Raw genomic sequence first — 18,675 nt, 5'->3', positions numbered from 1 at the left:
TATATATATATATATATATATGCGTGCTATTGTCCTCAATCGATGCATGTCATCAATATTTCTATTTGAAAATCCTCTATCAAATAGGTATCTTTAATCAAGCTGAAAAGATAATTCTGGTATCGGCTGGTTGGACCAGGTAACGTTTTTGAAGACACAATTGCAAACGTGCTAAGAATGTGGGAGTCAAAATGTTTTCATAAAACCACTACAAAAAAAAAGGGGTCCGGGAAACTTTTGATTCTTAGATGACAGGCAATGGGGTTTGACGACTTTTGATGTGTCTTTTAATTACTTTTATGTTCTTCAAAATTCAAGGTAAAAAACGGTAAGGTAAACTTTCTCATATTACAGTAAATAGCCCTATTATGTGTGTATACATACATTAAAAAAATTTGGTAGTATTATTCTTTTCCATGAATCGATGAACCCCAAATAGAAATGGGTGCCCGGGGCTTCTCCGGGAAAATGTTGATTCCGAGATGGCGGAAAATGACATTTCCCGACTTCTGAGGTGTCTTTTAATTATTTTTAAGTTCTTCAAATTCAATTTTTCCCCCTTTGAAACAGGGGTGGTGCCAGGGGGGCAAGGCCCCCGTCGGGGAGGGCTGGCCACCCCCCGCCCCGTCGGGGAGGAAAATCACAATTCGTCGGGGAGAAAAAAATTATATGTATTGTAGACTCTAAAATCGATTAAATAAGCCTTTGAAATTGTCAAAATTTTAGGGGACCACCTTCGAAACGTTTTAATCGAAGCCGACCACGCCCACTTCCCGTGATAATTTGAAATCCCAGATTCCTGACTTCTGATTTTCCCACTGTAATAAAATATATTCAGCTTACTGGTCCAGAAAAGGTAGGTCTATATTTTGTTTTTCTTGGCAGTCCAAGGGAGTGGCTGGGACGCAGGACCCATGGCACCCAAACACCCTAAATTAGCTAAGGAGCAGCTAGCAGGAGAGTGGATTGTGCTCTGGGTTTATATTTTTATTTCGCCAATTTCAAATTTCTGCTTCTACCATGGAGGAATAAATAAGTCTACTGTCTGTTTTGTTTGGCTTTTACTGAGAATTGTGGATTACGTTTCACAGTTCTTTCATTCTTTTGACGGTTTTAAGCCTTTTTCTCAATGTTTTGATCTGCTAGGATAAGGCAGGCCACACTGTGAGTGACCGAGTCCATTGTTGTTTTAGAACAATAGTACCACATTAGCAAAGTCAGCCTTATGTCCATCCGTAGTCATTTGAATTCCCCATGGCCATTGGACCTGGCATTAAATCAGTTGCTCAGTTCTTAAAAGCACTGGCATAGTTACAGTAAAACTGATTATTTAGTTTAAACAGGCCTAACCCTCGTAGATCATCTGTGTTTCATTGGATCAAGGAATAAAATATTGCTCAAACTAGACGAAGCTGTGGGGCATGTAAACAAACGCATTACTAAGCACAAAGTTAAGCATTGCAGTGCCAGCTGAGTCAAACGTGGTGTTAATTAATGCACGATTGGTACGAAATAAGGCAGAAAATACTGTGTTGTGTTGCCCTCCGCCACTGACCCAAATTTTACATTTTTAAATTTTGTTCACAGGTCTTCCTTTCGAAAAATACCACTTCCGAAATTAACATTTAGAACATGTATTTTGACCAATATCGGACCATAGATACACGCGTAAAATCGGTAAAATAGCGTAATTTTGAGGACCGAGCGCTTGACGACGACGATCTATGCACGCAACATCACCGATCTCTTTTACTGTCAACCCACAACCCGATATAGGTCAGCCTAGCCTAGGAGACTTTTAGCATGGAGGTATATACCTATTACATCCATGCATTAGGTAAGCCATTCTTTACTACTCTACAACTGTTGGTTGCCGGAATGAAAGATAATATATTATAGTATGATTTTGCTTGGCTTGACTTGTCATTACTTTGAATAATATTTTTTTGCCTGGCTAAGCTTGCCACCGTTTTAGTGTCGTACCTAGGAGGCTATGTCTTCATATAGGGGTTGCAGTTTGAGGCCTATCACATTTCAGATATTCAAAAAAAAAAAATAAATAAAAAAATCAGACCGACTACATTGTATGTGAATACAAATTGAAGTTAAAGATGCAACTAGCACTAAATGAAGTTCTAGTTCTAAGTTCGACTAAAGTTTGTTTTAAGAATACGGGCGTTAGGCTCAGTTGGCCTAGCTAGATATCGTACTACGTGACTCAATATAACTCATTGATATTTCCATTTTAGAATGAAATTGACACAAAAACCTCAATATTTTGAAAATTCAATCTATGAAAAATTTTTCACTTAGGTTTTTAGCTTAAAAAATTATATTTAAATATCAAAAAAATAAAAATAAATAAAATAACCGACCCGATTTTTAAAAAAATTTTTAGTGTCGATCGGTAAAGGGCAATACAACATTTTTTTTGTCTTATGGCACGCCGTGAATAATGTGCTGGCAGGTCTTGTACTTTAAATTGTCGGTGAACGTATGGTGGTGATGGTTTTCACTGTTCATGGTAGTCTTGGTTAGTTGTTTATTTATAGATTTATTTTTTTTTGTTTTTACTCTCTTTTCTGTTTATGTTAAGCTCTGGAATTATGCGCTATATAAATGTAACGTTATTATCATTATTAATAGATATTTTAGCATACGACCAATGGAGTCTCAAAATCTCTTGAGATGTATCTACGCTTCATCCTTTCAACTTTCTCTAAACTAAATTAGGCGCTGCCCAACATCTGCAGTTATACAAAACAGAAGATGCGCTTCATAAACGAATTCTTTCTTATCTTATTTAATGTAAACGTCTGATTGTTTAAATGAATTGGTACACGTATTTGCTAAAATGGCTTTTCGTCTCTTCAATAACTGAATCATTTGCATATTGCCACTCTGCTGGCATAACATGGTATTAGCGCACAAATGATGCAGTGCTCCTGCAAAAACTAATATGAAGAGGTTTCCAGAAACTCCATCCCTTGAGAAGATCCTCTTGTACAATCAAATTCTGCAGAATTTGAACTATCTACTTTGACTCGTAACTTTGTGTTTACAAGTAAAAACGCGACGAGCCAAGCTTCATTTCTATTCTGCTGATGATTTATTCATTGGATATTTTATTATTTTTATTATTTTATTTTATGTATTTAGTTTATTTATGGTTGAATGAATGATTTACTAATTTATTGGCAGGTTTATTGATTGATTAGTTACTTAATATCGATCGACTCACTGCTTCATTGATTACATGATATCTCATGAGATTTACTAGTGTGTTCATTGATTATTTACAACACTTACCTAAAACTTTAGAACCCATGTTTGGTCCATTTGGTAAAGGGATGTCTTCAGTAAAATGGTTACCATTCAGAAAAATGTTTAGTTGGTGCTCAAACGGAGTGGTCTCCCATCCGATAATTAATTCTCCTCCATGAATAAAAATGTAGGTAGCATTAATACAATGATCTTGACTATCTTCAATTTCCAGGGCACCATAGATATAAAGCCGGTTCATCCATGGGAGCAGAACATCAGCAATTATCCATAGACCTAAAATAAAATACAATTTTTGATAAATTCAGCGTTATCAATTTTACTTTGACCATTATTTATTATACTTTCCTAATACCAATATATTTTGATGTTATTATTTTTTAAAAGTATATAATCGTCGTGTATAATGTTATGAAGTCAATGTACCTGGTAAAATTACGACATCATCACCGTCCTTTGGAGGGGCAAAGGATCCATTGCCAAGGTTACCACCCCATCCCTCTTCCACACCTTCCCATGCTTCAGTTGAAGACCAGAGGAAGACAGTGACATTTTCTGGTGGTGGGACATCTGTGACATCTGGAACTGGTGGAGTGCAGTTTAAATAGTAACATCTATATACTTGGAGCTTGATTGCTAACGTATCACCCTCTACAGTGTTTATGTCTTTGCCAGATACTAACACATACAATTAAAAATATAGAAATATGTTCAGGTTCATTTTTATTGATATTAATAAGTATAGTAAAAATATAGTATAAAAATAAGTATAAAGAAAAATAAAATATATAAAATTGTACGTAGATAACTACAACAAGATAGTACTTTTAAAGCGCCACAGAGTAATCGCGAATGAAAAAATAACTAATGTAAAAATTGCAAACAATATATATTACGGATAATAATAGATATAAATATAATGAAAAAATATATTGTAGACTAAAAAAAATATTAGTATTTCACTTATATGCTGATGATAATAGCAATACTATTAAGGATAATAATTAAAGTAATATCTCCAACAAATAATCACTTATCACTGTATACTCATTAAATAAAGCAAATTAAACAATGTTTTATTAGTGTTTTAAATTGCTTGTAAAACTTACCCAGGTAGTAGAGGCTATTATTCTCTCTATTAAAATAATAATCACCATATGTATTGTTTTCGTACGTCACCATCTCTTTTGTGCTATTTGTGACAACACCAATTGTTGCAAAAACATCTGGAGCCTGCGTGAAATCATGATTCATAATTACATAGTCTCCATTGTTAAAGTTATAGAAAGCTGATGAGTACGTGATATTGGTCACCTGGTCAACGTCCTCAAACACAAAGTTGTATGTGTCACCTTCTACTAACGTAATCATCCAGCCTTCAGGATGGGTGATACGCTTTTTTCGATATGGTATAGAGCTGGTCCCGTGCTGATTAGTAAACAGTGCATCTTTGTACAAAAGAGAGGACGGCAGAGGTCTGTTGAACGCCATGCGATGTAGCCTTACCGTTTCATCGCAGAATACACCATTATAACCTACACTGTAAGATACATCCGATGTACAGTGGTCTGATGGAAGGTTAGGATTGTAAGGTAGGACAATATAATTAGCGAAACCAGTTAAGGTACCGTCTAAGTCTTCAAACCAATGCTCATGTTGCCACTGGAATGCAACCTTATTTGGAGAATTATCAAATACCAGATTTTTCACTCGCGTGTGAAAGCCACCTTGATCAACTTTACAATGGGCGCAAGCACGTAAGGTTGAGCAGCGTCCGTTATTAAAATTGATGAAGTGAACGCCATCAATGGTCAGGCCCGAGTTTTTTGGAGCTTGAACTCCTGCTAAAGTGCATTCCGATTCTAAAGAGAGAGAACTATAACCAATTATTGTGCAGTCTTTTGCAAGTGCCCCATCATTATTAAATGGTATACCACTATCAATTTCTTGAAACTCAATCCCTGCTTTATCGGCATCGGAAATTAAAAAGTCATGAAATTGAACACCTCCTACTGCAATGCACTCTGCCCCACGTTCAACTTTCCAAGCGGTTAAACCATAGAACTTTGCCTGAGTTGGAGTATTTGAATTACAACCACCACCCTCCATTGGGTGGTATTCAGGGAAAACCCAGAGTCCATACCAACCCTGGGCGTGAGCTGAATTATTGTAAAATTCACCCATCACCATTTTTCGTGGACACATGGATGTGGTGAATGAAGGCCCACCAGGATGGTTTGGCATGTTGTACCAGTATCCAAAATGCGAGCCACCGGCAGCGGCATTGTGTCTCACGGTGTTGTTTGGATTGGTGATCCAGAATGCCGCAGGAGTGATGTCAACATTGAGGAGACTGGAACTACTTTTCACAAAGATTCCTAGATTGTACTGTATGATGTTTCCCATTTCAATACCATCTTCCATAAAGTATGCATGGCCCATGATATCAAAGGCAACGTTGTGTTCCACTAGTAAATTGTCAACGGAATGAATTGTAACTGCGCGATTGAATGTATGGTGAATACCACAACCACGAACATATGATCCGCTAACATCTCCATTAAAATGAAAATGAATTGGATAACGACCAAGACGGAATGCTTGACCTGCATGGGTAACCTCCACATACTCAATACGACCCGTTACTAGTTGCTGATCTCTATATTTCCCAAAAAGCTTGATCTGTGATCCAAATTGATCACTACCAATCTCTTCACCAAATCGGCCTTGGAAACATGTCTGAGTTGCAAATTGATCTAAAAAATAATATAAAATATTTTTTGATTAATTGAGAATATAAAATAATAATGAATAAAAATGCATGTATTAGTTGTGTTGGACCTACATTATTGATTATATTATTAGAAAGATATTTGCTACAATGGGTATTAATATAATGCTAAGTTACTACTGTACGCAAAATTATTTGTAAAATAGGATGAGGTTTCTGTAGTTAATTGTAATAATAGACACAGGTAGTGTATTTCCCAATTATATGATTCGACATTAAATCCGTACCTTAATCATAACCTGTGATATACTACGTTAGTTGTATTATGCTCAGCTTCAGGCCTGTAGCGTGCGGGAAAGAGGGTTAAGGGGATCACGGCGAACCGCCCAAAAACTGGAGAAGTTCCGCATTTAAAAACGAAACATTTATATTCGTGAATATATTTACAATGTTCTCAACAGTATCGGAGACCATACAAGCCAAAGGGTCCACTTTCCACTGAAACGAACCTCCCACAAATTAAGTCACGCTACGGGCCTGAATTGCTGTATGTGGCGTTATTGATCATGATACTGTTAGTTGGCAGTTAGAAATATAGTGAATAATGCATTACTTGTATCAAATTCTGCCTCACAAGCTTTAATAGTTTTTGTCCACTCATCATGCACTGAACCACGAACAACTACGTTATGTGTTAGAAGTCCAACTTCAGCTTTAGTTGATAAAAACACGCCATTTATAGTCTGTTCAATTGCTATATGCTCATACTGAAGAGGTGGGTCTACTTCAAGTGTTGTTCCATCAGACGAAATATCTAATATAATATAATATGATATATGATATTATATACACCTATTATGATAAATGATATAAAAGAGTGGCAAAAACCAAGTCATCATCCTGATCAGAATCATCACAATCATCATCATTATTATTATCGTTTTTGGACAAGATCCTCAGAAATGAAGGAATGTTATCTACTTTCTTCACAACCACATTCTTAAGCGGCAGAGCACCCGGGATCACCCAGCTATGAACAACGCTGGAATCCGTCTTCGAGTACCTTAAGGAAACTAGCCATCGACGAGTTGCTTTGTCTGAATAAAGCCAATTATATAGGATACCTTGCAAGTGTGTAGAATTTTTGGTTTAAATTGAATATATAGTGATACTGCCATCACCATTACCCATATCACCAGGCCTACTATAATTATTATCAATACAACAATTTCCACTGTCCGCCTCATTTAACCCTTTCGTAAACCGCCGTGCCCAAAATTATGTAGTTTCTACGCATGTCCTAGAATTTTGCGTCGTAAAAGCGATTGAGATTGTGAAAATAAACTCAATCTATGACGAGTATTTCCTCCCTGGGCAGAAAGTGTATTGATTACACACTGATTTTCAATGAGTGTAGTGATTTTTTTTAAGGCAAGTCCCAAATATTACATTTTACACAACTTTAAAACCAAATTTAATACAAAATTCCAAAAAACTTTGCCATGAAAGTATCGGAAAATAATAGCACAGTTGTTCAATTTCACGATTTTGTGTAATGAAACCATTACATGGGGCCAGCTATAGATATCATACATTAATTTAACAAGGCCTATGACCACAAATTTTTGTTTTTAATTTATACGGTATATCTAGCTCTAGCCAATTACTAGGCAGGTCTCTATATTGTACTAGCCAGGCCTAGGCCCTAGCAAGAGCTGCATGGTCCCTGTAGTACTAGCTAGAGTAGGCCTAGTCTAGGATAGCTCCACCTAGGCTACTATAGCTACTACTATTAGTATTAATGCGTAGTCGTAATCTTCTTAAGTTTTTAATTATTTGTTTTAAACTTTGTTTTTCCCGTAGTGTAAAATACCACGACAATAATATCGGGTTTTTTTTAAATAGAACTATATATATTTAATAGAACTCGCTAAACGTTCGTCAAAATCTTAAACCCCTCTTTCGGATCGATTACGTTCCCTTTTCACAAACTTGATCGCGTTTACGAAGACGCAAAATTCTATTTTTATTTGGCCCTACCTGTGCTGCAACGTTGTCTTCATTGTCCGTCACGACTCTGACCTTTGCTTTGACTGAGCCTTGATGAGCCTCCGTTGTGCATTTGATGACGGTGCTTGATTCGGTAGAAATGATACAGTCAGAGCCATCAATGGTTACCACATTTCCTGAAGACCTTAAGGTGGAAAAATTAAATTATATCTGACTGACTAGGAGAATGAATTTCGCAGAACAAAATGTATTCATTCTTTTAAACATTATCAGATGATTGAAAGAAGAATAACATATTTTACTTCTGTCATCATATATTTCTGAATTATATATCAATAAACATACTAAAAGAAAAATATTACTATATTGTATACTAACCAAAGAAATATGTTGCAAAAGGGTAAAGGTTAGGATGAGAAGAATGTATACTTTAAACCAAAGACTGCTGAACTTTACACATGTAATCTATTTACCAGAACTTCAATTTAATGAATGTATTCTACTGTTAATAAAAACAATAACTTTATAACATTTACTGTGTCATCAAACATTATTTGATATAATATATATATATATATATCTTTATATATATATATATATACATATTAATATATATAAATATATACAACTGTGGATGACATTGAATAAATTAAAATTTAATGAAGATAAATCTGAGGTTCTGGTTAGTACTTCTAGAAGTCAACAGTCATTACGTAGAAATATCCCACTCAATGTTAACGGATCTTTCATAAAGGCCTCTAAAAGTGCTCGTAACTTGGGTGTTACATTTGACTCACGCTAGATTTAAGTTCCCAGGCGAGTAAGGTATCATATGTAGTAGTGTACGTTAACACTTGTGTAACTTGTGGAGGATTCGAAGATTTGTAAGTCAAGATACCTATCAAGCGGCAGTTAGAGCCCTTGTACTATCGCAAATTGACTACTGTAACTCGCTCTATGGTGGTCTTTTCAAGAAAGATATTGATAGGCTGCAGAAATTGCAAACCTCGGCTGCTCGCTTAGTCTTTTCATGTGATCCTCGTACACACTCTGCTCCTCTTATCAATGAACTTCACTGGTTGCGAATTATTAACAGAATTATTTTCAAAATTATGCTCACTGCATGCAATCCATGGTTTTTCTCCAAAACTATTTATGTGGTTTTCTTGGCCAATGTCTCCCTGCAAGTACAACACGTTGCTCATCGTCTGTGCATTTCACTATACCACGTCACAACAAGAGAATCGGAGGTGTTTCATTCCCTTTTTATGCTTCCAGAATAATCTTCCAACTGACCTTAGGGATATTTCAGATCCTAATCGTTTTAAAGGTGTACTTTCGACTTAAACCGTCACTTTCCTCTGCTTTTGACTTGTTTTGTTTAATTGTTGTAATTTGTATTATTGTTTGCGAGACTGTGGTTGTAATGCGTGGGGTCCCTGAATGATGACCAATAATTTGAAACTGAATAAAAATTTATGTTTACCTGAATCCGGTACCAGTAATAGTGATGTCAGTCCCTCCGCCAGTACCGCCTCTGGTGGGGTTCACTGAGCTTATGATGGCCGTTAGCGAAGATTTGTAGGTGAATGAATCATTCAAAATTGCACTTAACCCACTATCAACAGAAACCTCGATGTCACAAATAACTGTTGAAGTGTCTGCAATGAAACAAAATATAATGGAAGAATAATTTTAGAGGTACAGTAGGCCGATTAATGTTTTGAGCATGTATTACAAGGAACGTAGCAATAATAGTCTCCAATTATTCTCTAACTCGCAGCTTCATTGTGCTGAAATGGGTATGTATCCTTAACTACCTAGCTGTTGTAAAAAGGGGCTTATAGTAGCTTCATGTTCACATCATTCCACATGAGCCACAGCATCCGGATAACGCCCTAGACTCCCGGAAAAAAGAAAGAGATGGTAGTCCAAGTATGCGGAGACGATCTTGACATTCAAAATCACGTAGGCCTATAGATGTAATAAGCTTAGTCGCTCTGCGCTGAACATTTTCAATAACTATGACGGCCTTTTAAAATACTGGACTCCATACAAAATTACAATATCCAAGTGTAGGGTGGACGATAGCTTTATAAATGAGAAGAAATGAATCTGTAGATAATGTCAAAAAAAAAAAAAAAATGCGCTTGATTAAACCCCAAACGGCTATTTGCTTTCTTAGAGATTTCTGCCGCATGATCACTAAATGTTAAACGAGAATCGCAGGTTAACCGTAAGTCTTTTTCACTTTGTACACATTGGATTGGATCAGAAGAATCCCGATTGAGGAAATATGAAACAATATTTTGTTTCATGAATATTGAATTATGCACATTTACTCTGGAATTTTACTTTATAAAATATGCATATGAATTATCAGTACAAATTTGGCTTACCTATCCCATTGTTAGCTGGTATTAGGCACTGCAGGTGGGTATATGTTCCCGATGTCACTTTACATATGTTGCCGCAAACTTTAACAGTTGTTCTTTCTTCGTCAAAACCAGAACCCGTTATATTTAGCATCTTTCCTCCAGCGAAACTTCCTGCAAAAAACGAGACAAATATACTTTCGATAAGTATCAATAAACATATGAATCGACTTTTTTTTATTTAGCTTCATTTAAATAAGTATATATAATAACTATTTTTTAACGATTTACAGTATTTTGTTTAAAGAGCGCATTATTTTTTCATACTGCACTATCAAAATATGAAATTATTACTCTTTGCCGTCTGAAAATGCATTCTCTGTGCAACGTATATTAACTTTTTATTATTTACAAACATTTTGCTCTTTGGGAAAAAAATATAAAGAAGAGGGCTTTCGTTTAGGCTATCAGGAACATACCACATAACGTAACAGTCAAGCTAACGGTATATACTATGAATGGTGCTTCGCACTTTTAGTTTATGTCGGTACCTTGATCAACAGTAAACAATAAAAAGGAGCGTGGCGCAAATATTCTTTTAAAACTGTGAGGATAGACAAGAAAGGTCTATACCGCACAGCCTGCTATGACTGGTGGAAGCCAATAGTATACCGTACCTTATCTAGGGGCAATCCGAGATATTCTTAATGTAAAATTTGAGTTATAATGATAAGCACCGCTGCTTTCTTTGCTATTCTTTCTTAATCACATAAAATAATTTGTCTTACAATTTTGAACACATAAGATGTGTATAAGAGACAGGTTTATTAGATATTCATTTTTCCTATTATTTATTATTAAGAAAATAAATGATATCATAATTTAAAAAAAACCCCAAAAAAACAAAAAACAACATATGCCTACCGTCTGCTGGGGAACTACCAGAAACAGTAAGAATATATTGAAAGGTTGTTTCTGAGGCGGCTTTTCCAAGGTTAAAAACCGAAGCCTCGATGGTGTAAATACCAGCAGCATGAGGAGGAACCTCACACGTGATCTTTGTAGATGTCACGTTACTGACAATACAATATATGTCATCAATCTTAACCTCGACGTCAGCGGTTGAGGATCCAAAATGAGTCCCAGTAATAGTCACAGTATCACCTGCATTACCCGATAATGGATACACTGAGGATATTGTTGGAGTGGTTGCAGCAGAAAATCCAAAAGACTGATCGGGGAAATCCAGACTATTTGTGGTCACAACAAGGTATACATCACTGGCGGAATGTGATTCTGTGATGCACGTTACTGTAGAAATGTTAACAAATATGATTCTGCACACATCACCATCAATTTCTACTGATGTATCATCGTTGTGAAACCCACTACCATCAATCGTGATGACAGTACCACCTTTCGTACTTCCTTCATTTGGGTTGATGCTATATATAACCTCTTCTCCCCAGACAAACTCGCCATTGATCAAACGTGCATTTCCGTACCTGTTTCGGTGAATAAGAATTGCTAAGTCGCCTGCCGGAACATAGGCAACATCACATTCAATCCAATCATCTATAACTGAAGACACAGCACAATTAACAGTTCCGAATGTTACAGTGACATCTTTGACTTCACTACCAAAATTAGATCCATTGATATACACCGTTGTCGAAGGACCACTGATTGTGTCTGGATAGATATCATGAACTTCCATCGTCAAATACTGTTGGTAAGTGAAATTGAATTGCTGATTGTCAATGTTGATGGATGACTGGTGGTTTATCTCTACAACTACGTCAAAGACATGACCAGTAACATCATGGGGCGTGGTTGAACAAATAATCTGTGTATAGTTGAAATATTCAATGAGACACGACTCTGGTCCAAGTGACACACTCATTTCATTAACAGAACCAGCAGAAAATCCATTGCCGTTAATAGTCAAGCGTGTTCCTCCAGCTAAGGAACCTTCACGTGGATCAACAGACCATATGCTTGGGACAAGAATGTAACTTTTAGTTGCGGGCGTATCAAGTGAATTATGGGCAAAGCCTTTGTTCTTTACATTTAAACTTATCTCTTGATAGTAGCCAACCTGAAGCGAACTTTCAGTTTCAATACTGCATTTTATAACAGAATCGTTACTAAATATCACGCTGCAAGAGTGGTGATATCCAATCTGAACTTCATTTTCGCAATTACGATCGCTAAACCCAGATCCTGTTATAGTAATAGTTTGTTCTGCAGAGCCAATCAATGGTTCGATTTTCTCAATAATCGCTGTACTGCAATCCCAGAATGAAAAGAAAAACTTCGACTTGTCATCAATTGTTGGCTTTGGAGAGAAACAAATGGAGATAGTGTCATCTCCCCCAGGACATCCACTGCTGTCGGTCGGGGCAGTGGCCTGGGCATTGAATTCATGTTCAGCAGCAATGCCGTTTAATGTCACGGAAGCCGGGTAAGCAATCGATCTATATGGCAGAACACGAATAACACCAGTGAGGTAGAATTTGTTGTCATCAGAAACATCTGAATTAACTGGACCACTTGAATAGTAATAATATCCTTCATTGTTAAACTTGTATAAATATTTACCTACAATGTGAAAGAATAGTAAAACACACATGATAAAATGAAAAAAAAAAGTCAGAGTATGTATGTTAGGGGGTTAAGGACATTCAAACAACTCTAGTGAAAATACTGTCCATCATAGATAAAATCTGTGCGTACCCCTTAGACCAGTTAAACAGGCCATAAACCAGCAACTGAACAGATATATTGGATTAACTTTTTGTTACATGTATTTCATACCGTTAATCGTTCTGTAATCGTTCAAACTTAAGAACTATTTACATTTTGAATTATCAATCAATCAGTCAGTCAGTCAGTCAGTCTGTCACTGAATCAGTCACTCAATTCTCCTTTTGTAATTGCCATTTGCTCAGGGTAAAAAACAACCGTTTAGATATGTTAATAATACACATGTGCCTATATAATCAGAATAGAAAACACTAGGCAAAAACTAAAATGAAACTGCCGCAGTAATGATTTATTAACCAAGCGCTGATATATTAATATATCTGTCAACCTACTGTGGTTGGTATAATGTGAGGAATATATAACTATATACTTACCACTTTTTGAGCGGGGCCCTGCATAGAATCCATGACCATCATATTCAACAGAATCTGCATCAGCCGTTTGTTGGACCGTAAACCCAACTGACTCTACTAAAGCTGGTGTTGACCACTGCCACATAACTGTATCACCCGCAATTATATCTAGCACCTGTGGATCCCACTTGTAACCAACGCCATAATCTACAAAAGAGAAACAAATAAAAAATAAAAATACTATAATTTGTATAAATAATCAATCATAAAATAGCGAGGGATTGAAACCCCGACCTCTTGGTTGGGAAACCTAACCGTTCACACTGAGCCAAACCACTTTGTGGGTTTCGAAATCAATTACTTCTTATTAGTAGGTAGTAATTGTAATATATTTAAATAATTAACAAAATCCTCAATTGTTTACATGTTAGTTTTGCGTTTCATTTATTAAATATCATATGGCACTAAATCAGAATTTACTCTCGTTAAAGACGTCAGCAATTTTTTTTCCAGATATCTCGTTCATGAGTCGTCGACGTATACGGACGTACATTCTCGAAGCTCTCTAAGCTGCTTATTACGTAATACTATAGTGTATTTGCCATCGGTGTTACCCGAAGGGAGCGAGTTTTGCGCCCGGTTGTATCTGAAGCCTCAGGGCACACCTCGAGCCTAGATTTGGGCATTAACCAAAGGTGGATCGTATTATCTGATGTTTTTTTTGCCACCGTTCGTCAATTTTAATAACTTTTTCGGATGTATTCTGCTGGCTTTTTATTGGAATTATCATAGTCTTTCTTATAATTCTATGGATATCGCACAGGCCTACGGTACTAGGACTAGCCTACAACATGGTAAGGTGTCACCATATTGCAAAAATTCAATGCTTTACCACTACTATTGTGGCTATGTTGATTGTGTCTGGACTTGACATATCGACATCTAATTATCAGAAAGTTAATGGCATATCTGATTATGTTTTTTACCCGATGTATCAGCGAAGACGACTTGGTTTTCGCGCCACGAACGTTACGTCATCATATCACAGTGAACCATTTGTAGTGCGAAACAACACCGTGCACTTTAGGCCTATCAGTTGTTCAGCGAAACTTAACGAACTTTGCTATATTATTTATTGCACAAGTAAACAATGTCCCAATTTCAAGCGGAAGTTTTCCTGAGCACCTACTCGGTACTATCCGGCTTCAAACGCCAGTTTTAATATTTTGATTATGTCTGTGGATATCCACCCTAACCCAGGCCCTAATGGCAATTCATCGTCCTGCAGTGGTCAACCAACCAAAAGAACAGTTTCAGTTTTACTCTCTGACTGTCGCAGCATTCGGAATAAGTCTCTCGATTTGGATATATATTACGACAATAAACCACACGGACTTGATATTATTTGCCTAACAGAAACATGGCTGAATTCAATGGATGACTCGAGTATGTTGCATTTTCTAACAAGTTCGATATTTTTCGCAGAGACCGTGGAACTGCTACCCACGGAGGAGGCATACTTATAGGCATTAATAGCTCATTAAACTCGAAGGAAATCGCATCCGAATCTGATATTGAAATGATGTGGGTTTCTATATCATCCCCCCAAAATCTCATCTACTTTGCCTTGTCTACAGACCCCCGGATTCAACCATTGCGTTCTGGGATCACTTTGAACACGCATTAGCCCGCCAAGATCACTTGTTTTACAAGTATGACTCTGTTGTCATTCTGGGCGATTTTAACATCAATTGGCCAAATGCTCCATATCAATTCACCGATGTGATGAATATCTACGGTTTTGATCAATTTGTTAGTCACAACACAAGACCTTCCACAAATGCTAATGACGGGTCAAAGATAGACCTAGTTTTTCGAACAGTTCGCCTTCTTTTAATACTATATGGGTTGTCGATAATCCGGTCATGAGCGACCACCATGCAATCGAATTTGAGCTCGATTTCCGTCAATCTCTGCCACCGACATCCACAATGTGCTCATTTATCAAGTGGAAAAAGGGGGATTTTAATCATTTGAAAAACCTCTTGCATTTTGCACCATGGATCGCTTTTCTTAATCATAATGACGCAGAAGCGTCATAGAATGGATTTATGGATATTTTCGATGCTGCGGTACGGGACAGTTTTCCCCGAGTTAAAAGCAAGGCTCGTAAACAAAGTAGTCCGTGGATAACAAAAGATATTAAACGTATGATTCAGAAGAAAAAGGAACTTTTCATTGAATCTAGACGTTCTGCTTTACCAGATCATTGGGAAGCTCACAGAAGATGGCGAAACAAAGTGAATTACGCTATTAGGAAATCCTATAATGATTACGTAAATGATATTTTTAAATCTGATGATAATAAAAAACGTTTTTTATCCTTTGTAAAGGAGAAACGGTCATCTTGTTTACCTAATAAATTTATTATTCCAGTAAATAACTCACACTTTTCCAACATTCAAGACATTGTTAACGGCTTTAATTACTTTACTTTACTTTACCTCCACTTTTAATCAGTTCAACGATAATTTTAATTTTAGCGACCCTCCTGTTTGCTTACTTCAAATCCCGGCACTTACTGATGTTTCATTTACTCCGGATGATATCATCACAACTATCTCCACATTTCGTTCAAATTCGGCACCTGGTCCAGATTTAATCTCTGCCAAATTACTGAAGCCGATATCCAACTTGATTGCATATCCCCTTTGGATTTTATATCCTACCTCCCTCAGTTCTGGAACTGTGCCTAGTGATTGGAAGTGTGTAAATACTATTCCCATTTATAAGTCGGGCGACAAGTCTTTAATATCAAACTACAGGCCAGTAGCTCTTTCGTCTTTGATATGCAAGGTTTTGGAGAAAATTATTGAAAAAACAGCATTAATAATTTTAAATACGACAATGGTTTACTCAATCCAAATCAACATGGATTTGTCAAACGCAAATCATGTTTAACTCAACTTAATAACATAAGCTACCAGTGGTCTAAGATACTTGATAGACGTGAACCCTCAATTATCGATGCCTTATTTCTAGATATGAGCAAGGCGTTTTGACATTTTATTATACAAAATTGCTACAAATCTTAATATCCAAAGATGTGTTTGGAAATGGATATCTTCATATCTGACAGGTAAAAGACAAAGAGTCTGCTTTAGAGGAGTTACCTCTACTTCACTTCCGGTCACTTCTGGTATCCCTCAAGGTAGCTGCCTTGGTCCGATCCTGTTTAATATGTTTGTTAATGATGTTAATCTTAATGTTTTATCTACATGCATACTTTTTGCTGACGATATAGTACTCTACAGGCATAGACGTAGTGCGAATGATATTATTACTCTACAAAAGGATATTGACAGTTTGTGTATTTGGGCTAATGATAATAAAATGAAGTTTAATGCTAAAAAGACTAAATTACACATTGATTCGAAGTTGAATTGAAATTTCAAATTGATAATTTTGATCGCTAGAGCTAACAGAATGGTAGGTTTTATTTTTTCTGTTGCTGGTAATTGCTCTCCAGACGCTATTTCATGTCTATACAAAGCATTAGTCCTACTAATTCTTGAATATGGTTTACCGGCATGGGGTCCAAGAACTACAAGTAACATAGACCGTATCGAAAAAGTTCAAAGAAGGGTATCTAGGAGAATTCTTAGACCCCACTGTAGGCTAGTATCATATGACGAACGTTTAATTACACTTGGTTGGCTATCTTTACGTGATAGACGATTAATGATTTTAATTTCGTTTATTTTTCGATGTTTATATAAGGTTGCATCCTGTAACAGTATTTCCAACAACATTCAAGTCAACCCGCGTCATACCGAATCACTCACGTTTATTCATCATTTTGCTCGTACTGATGCTTTAAAATATACTTCAATCCATAATTTTCCTGTTGTTTGGTCATCACTTCCCCCTTTAATTAAAGATTATGCTGTTGTTCACCCTCTTAAATTATTTTTATTTAAGTTAAAGAAAACACCTACTTGATAATACATAAGTTTTGTATAAATTGCAACTCCCTGATTTGCATTTTATTTGCATCTATTTTACTGGACCTTTCTATTTGTTGGTCTTTTATATGCTTTTTTTTTTTATTGAATTTGTAAATATCTGAATTTTAACAATGTAAAATTTTGTTTGTACAGGGGTTGCAGACACATTCGTGTTATGGCGCATTGTTGCTGATGCAACACTTGGACCGTTTGATGTCAAATAAATAAATGAAATGAAAATGAAAATGAACAAACCTTCATGTTTGCCTTGATTGGTAACCTCATGCACAACACCTGAACTCCCAGAGATGCACATAATTTGGTCATCTGTGACATCTGAGACCTTGCATGGCACGTGACCAAAGAGTACTTCTACCAACGACATATTGGTGCCAAATCCTGATCCCGTAACATATACTTTAGTACCACCTTGTAAGGACCCATGATCAGGAAAGACATCGTCAATTACCAGGATATACGAAAATTTAGTTTGAACTCTGAAAAATATGTAATTATTTTTTGATGTAATAAAAAAAATCTGCATTCATCCATCAAGGAATACATACCCTCTCATTAATAACAATATTGATAATCGAAACAAATATTAAACATTTCAATGATATAGATGTAGCCGTGTAATATTAATAGAGATACAAAAGATACACATACAATTATTCTGAAATAACATGTGAGTTTATAAAGGCCAACTCAGACAGCGTCGGCCGAATCAGCCCGATCGATTTATCGTCGGGGACAGTCTTAAGCCGTCGTGAGAAATATTAAACACGTTTAATATTCTACGACGCAACTGCCCCCGACGCACACCATCGCGTCCGCGTTTAACTCGCACATACCCGACGCGACAACAAATCACGCCGGGCTGCGTCGTACGACGCTGTCTGAGTTGGCCTTAACTAACCCAACTTTTGCATATCCTTTTCCTGGAACTGATACCATGACGTCATAAGTTCCTGGCTTGTTTTCAGGTACGATGCATTTAATGCTGGTTTCATTGAAAGTTGTTAAAGAACACTCTTTCTTATTAATGGTGACTGTTGGCTTTTTGGTACCAAGACTGGTTCCTGTTACAAGAAGCGTATCTCCACCTATAAAATTATGTAAAATTTGGCATATATATATATATATATATA

The 18,675-nt window shown here is 36.4% G+C and overlaps 1 protein-coding gene across 1 annotated transcript in view; it reads right to left on the bottom strand.

Annotated features, from left to right (window-relative positions):
• LOC117119184 (fibrocystin-L-like) overlaps positions 1–18,675 on the bottom strand; it is a 77,062-nt gene that overhangs the window by 20,411 nt on the left and 37,976 nt on the right. The window contains exons 23-33 of the mRNA XM_033264004.1: positions 18,444–18,630; positions 17,780–18,021; positions 13,539–13,724; positions 11,323–12,999; positions 10,423–10,572; positions 9,510–9,684; positions 8,020–8,207; positions 6,627–6,827; positions 4,392–6,038; positions 3,709–3,960; positions 3,310–3,558 (exon numbers count right to left, since the gene is read on the bottom strand). Coding sequence (XP_033119895.1) covers positions 3,310–3,558; positions 3,709–3,960; positions 4,392–6,038; positions 6,627–6,827; positions 8,020–8,207; positions 9,510–9,684; positions 10,423–10,572; positions 11,323–12,999; positions 13,539–13,724; positions 17,780–18,021; positions 18,444–18,630 — 5,154 coding nt within the window. The remainder of the gene's footprint in view (positions 1–3,309; positions 3,559–3,708; positions 3,961–4,391; positions 6,039–6,626; positions 6,828–8,019; positions 8,208–9,509; positions 9,685–10,422; positions 10,573–11,322; positions 13,000–13,538; positions 13,725–17,779; positions 18,022–18,443; positions 18,631–18,675) is intronic.

Source organism: Anneissia japonica, unplaced genomic scaffold (genome assembly GCF_011630105.1).
Source record: "Anneissia japonica isolate Jap-2015-1 unplaced genomic scaffold, ASM1163010v1 scaffold287863_len737641_cov155, whole genome shotgun sequence".
Lineage (NCBI taxonomy): Eukaryota > Metazoa > Echinodermata > Crinoidea > Comatulida > Comatulidae > Anneissia > Anneissia japonica.
This window is presented reverse-complemented; position numbering and strand designations above follow the sequence as displayed.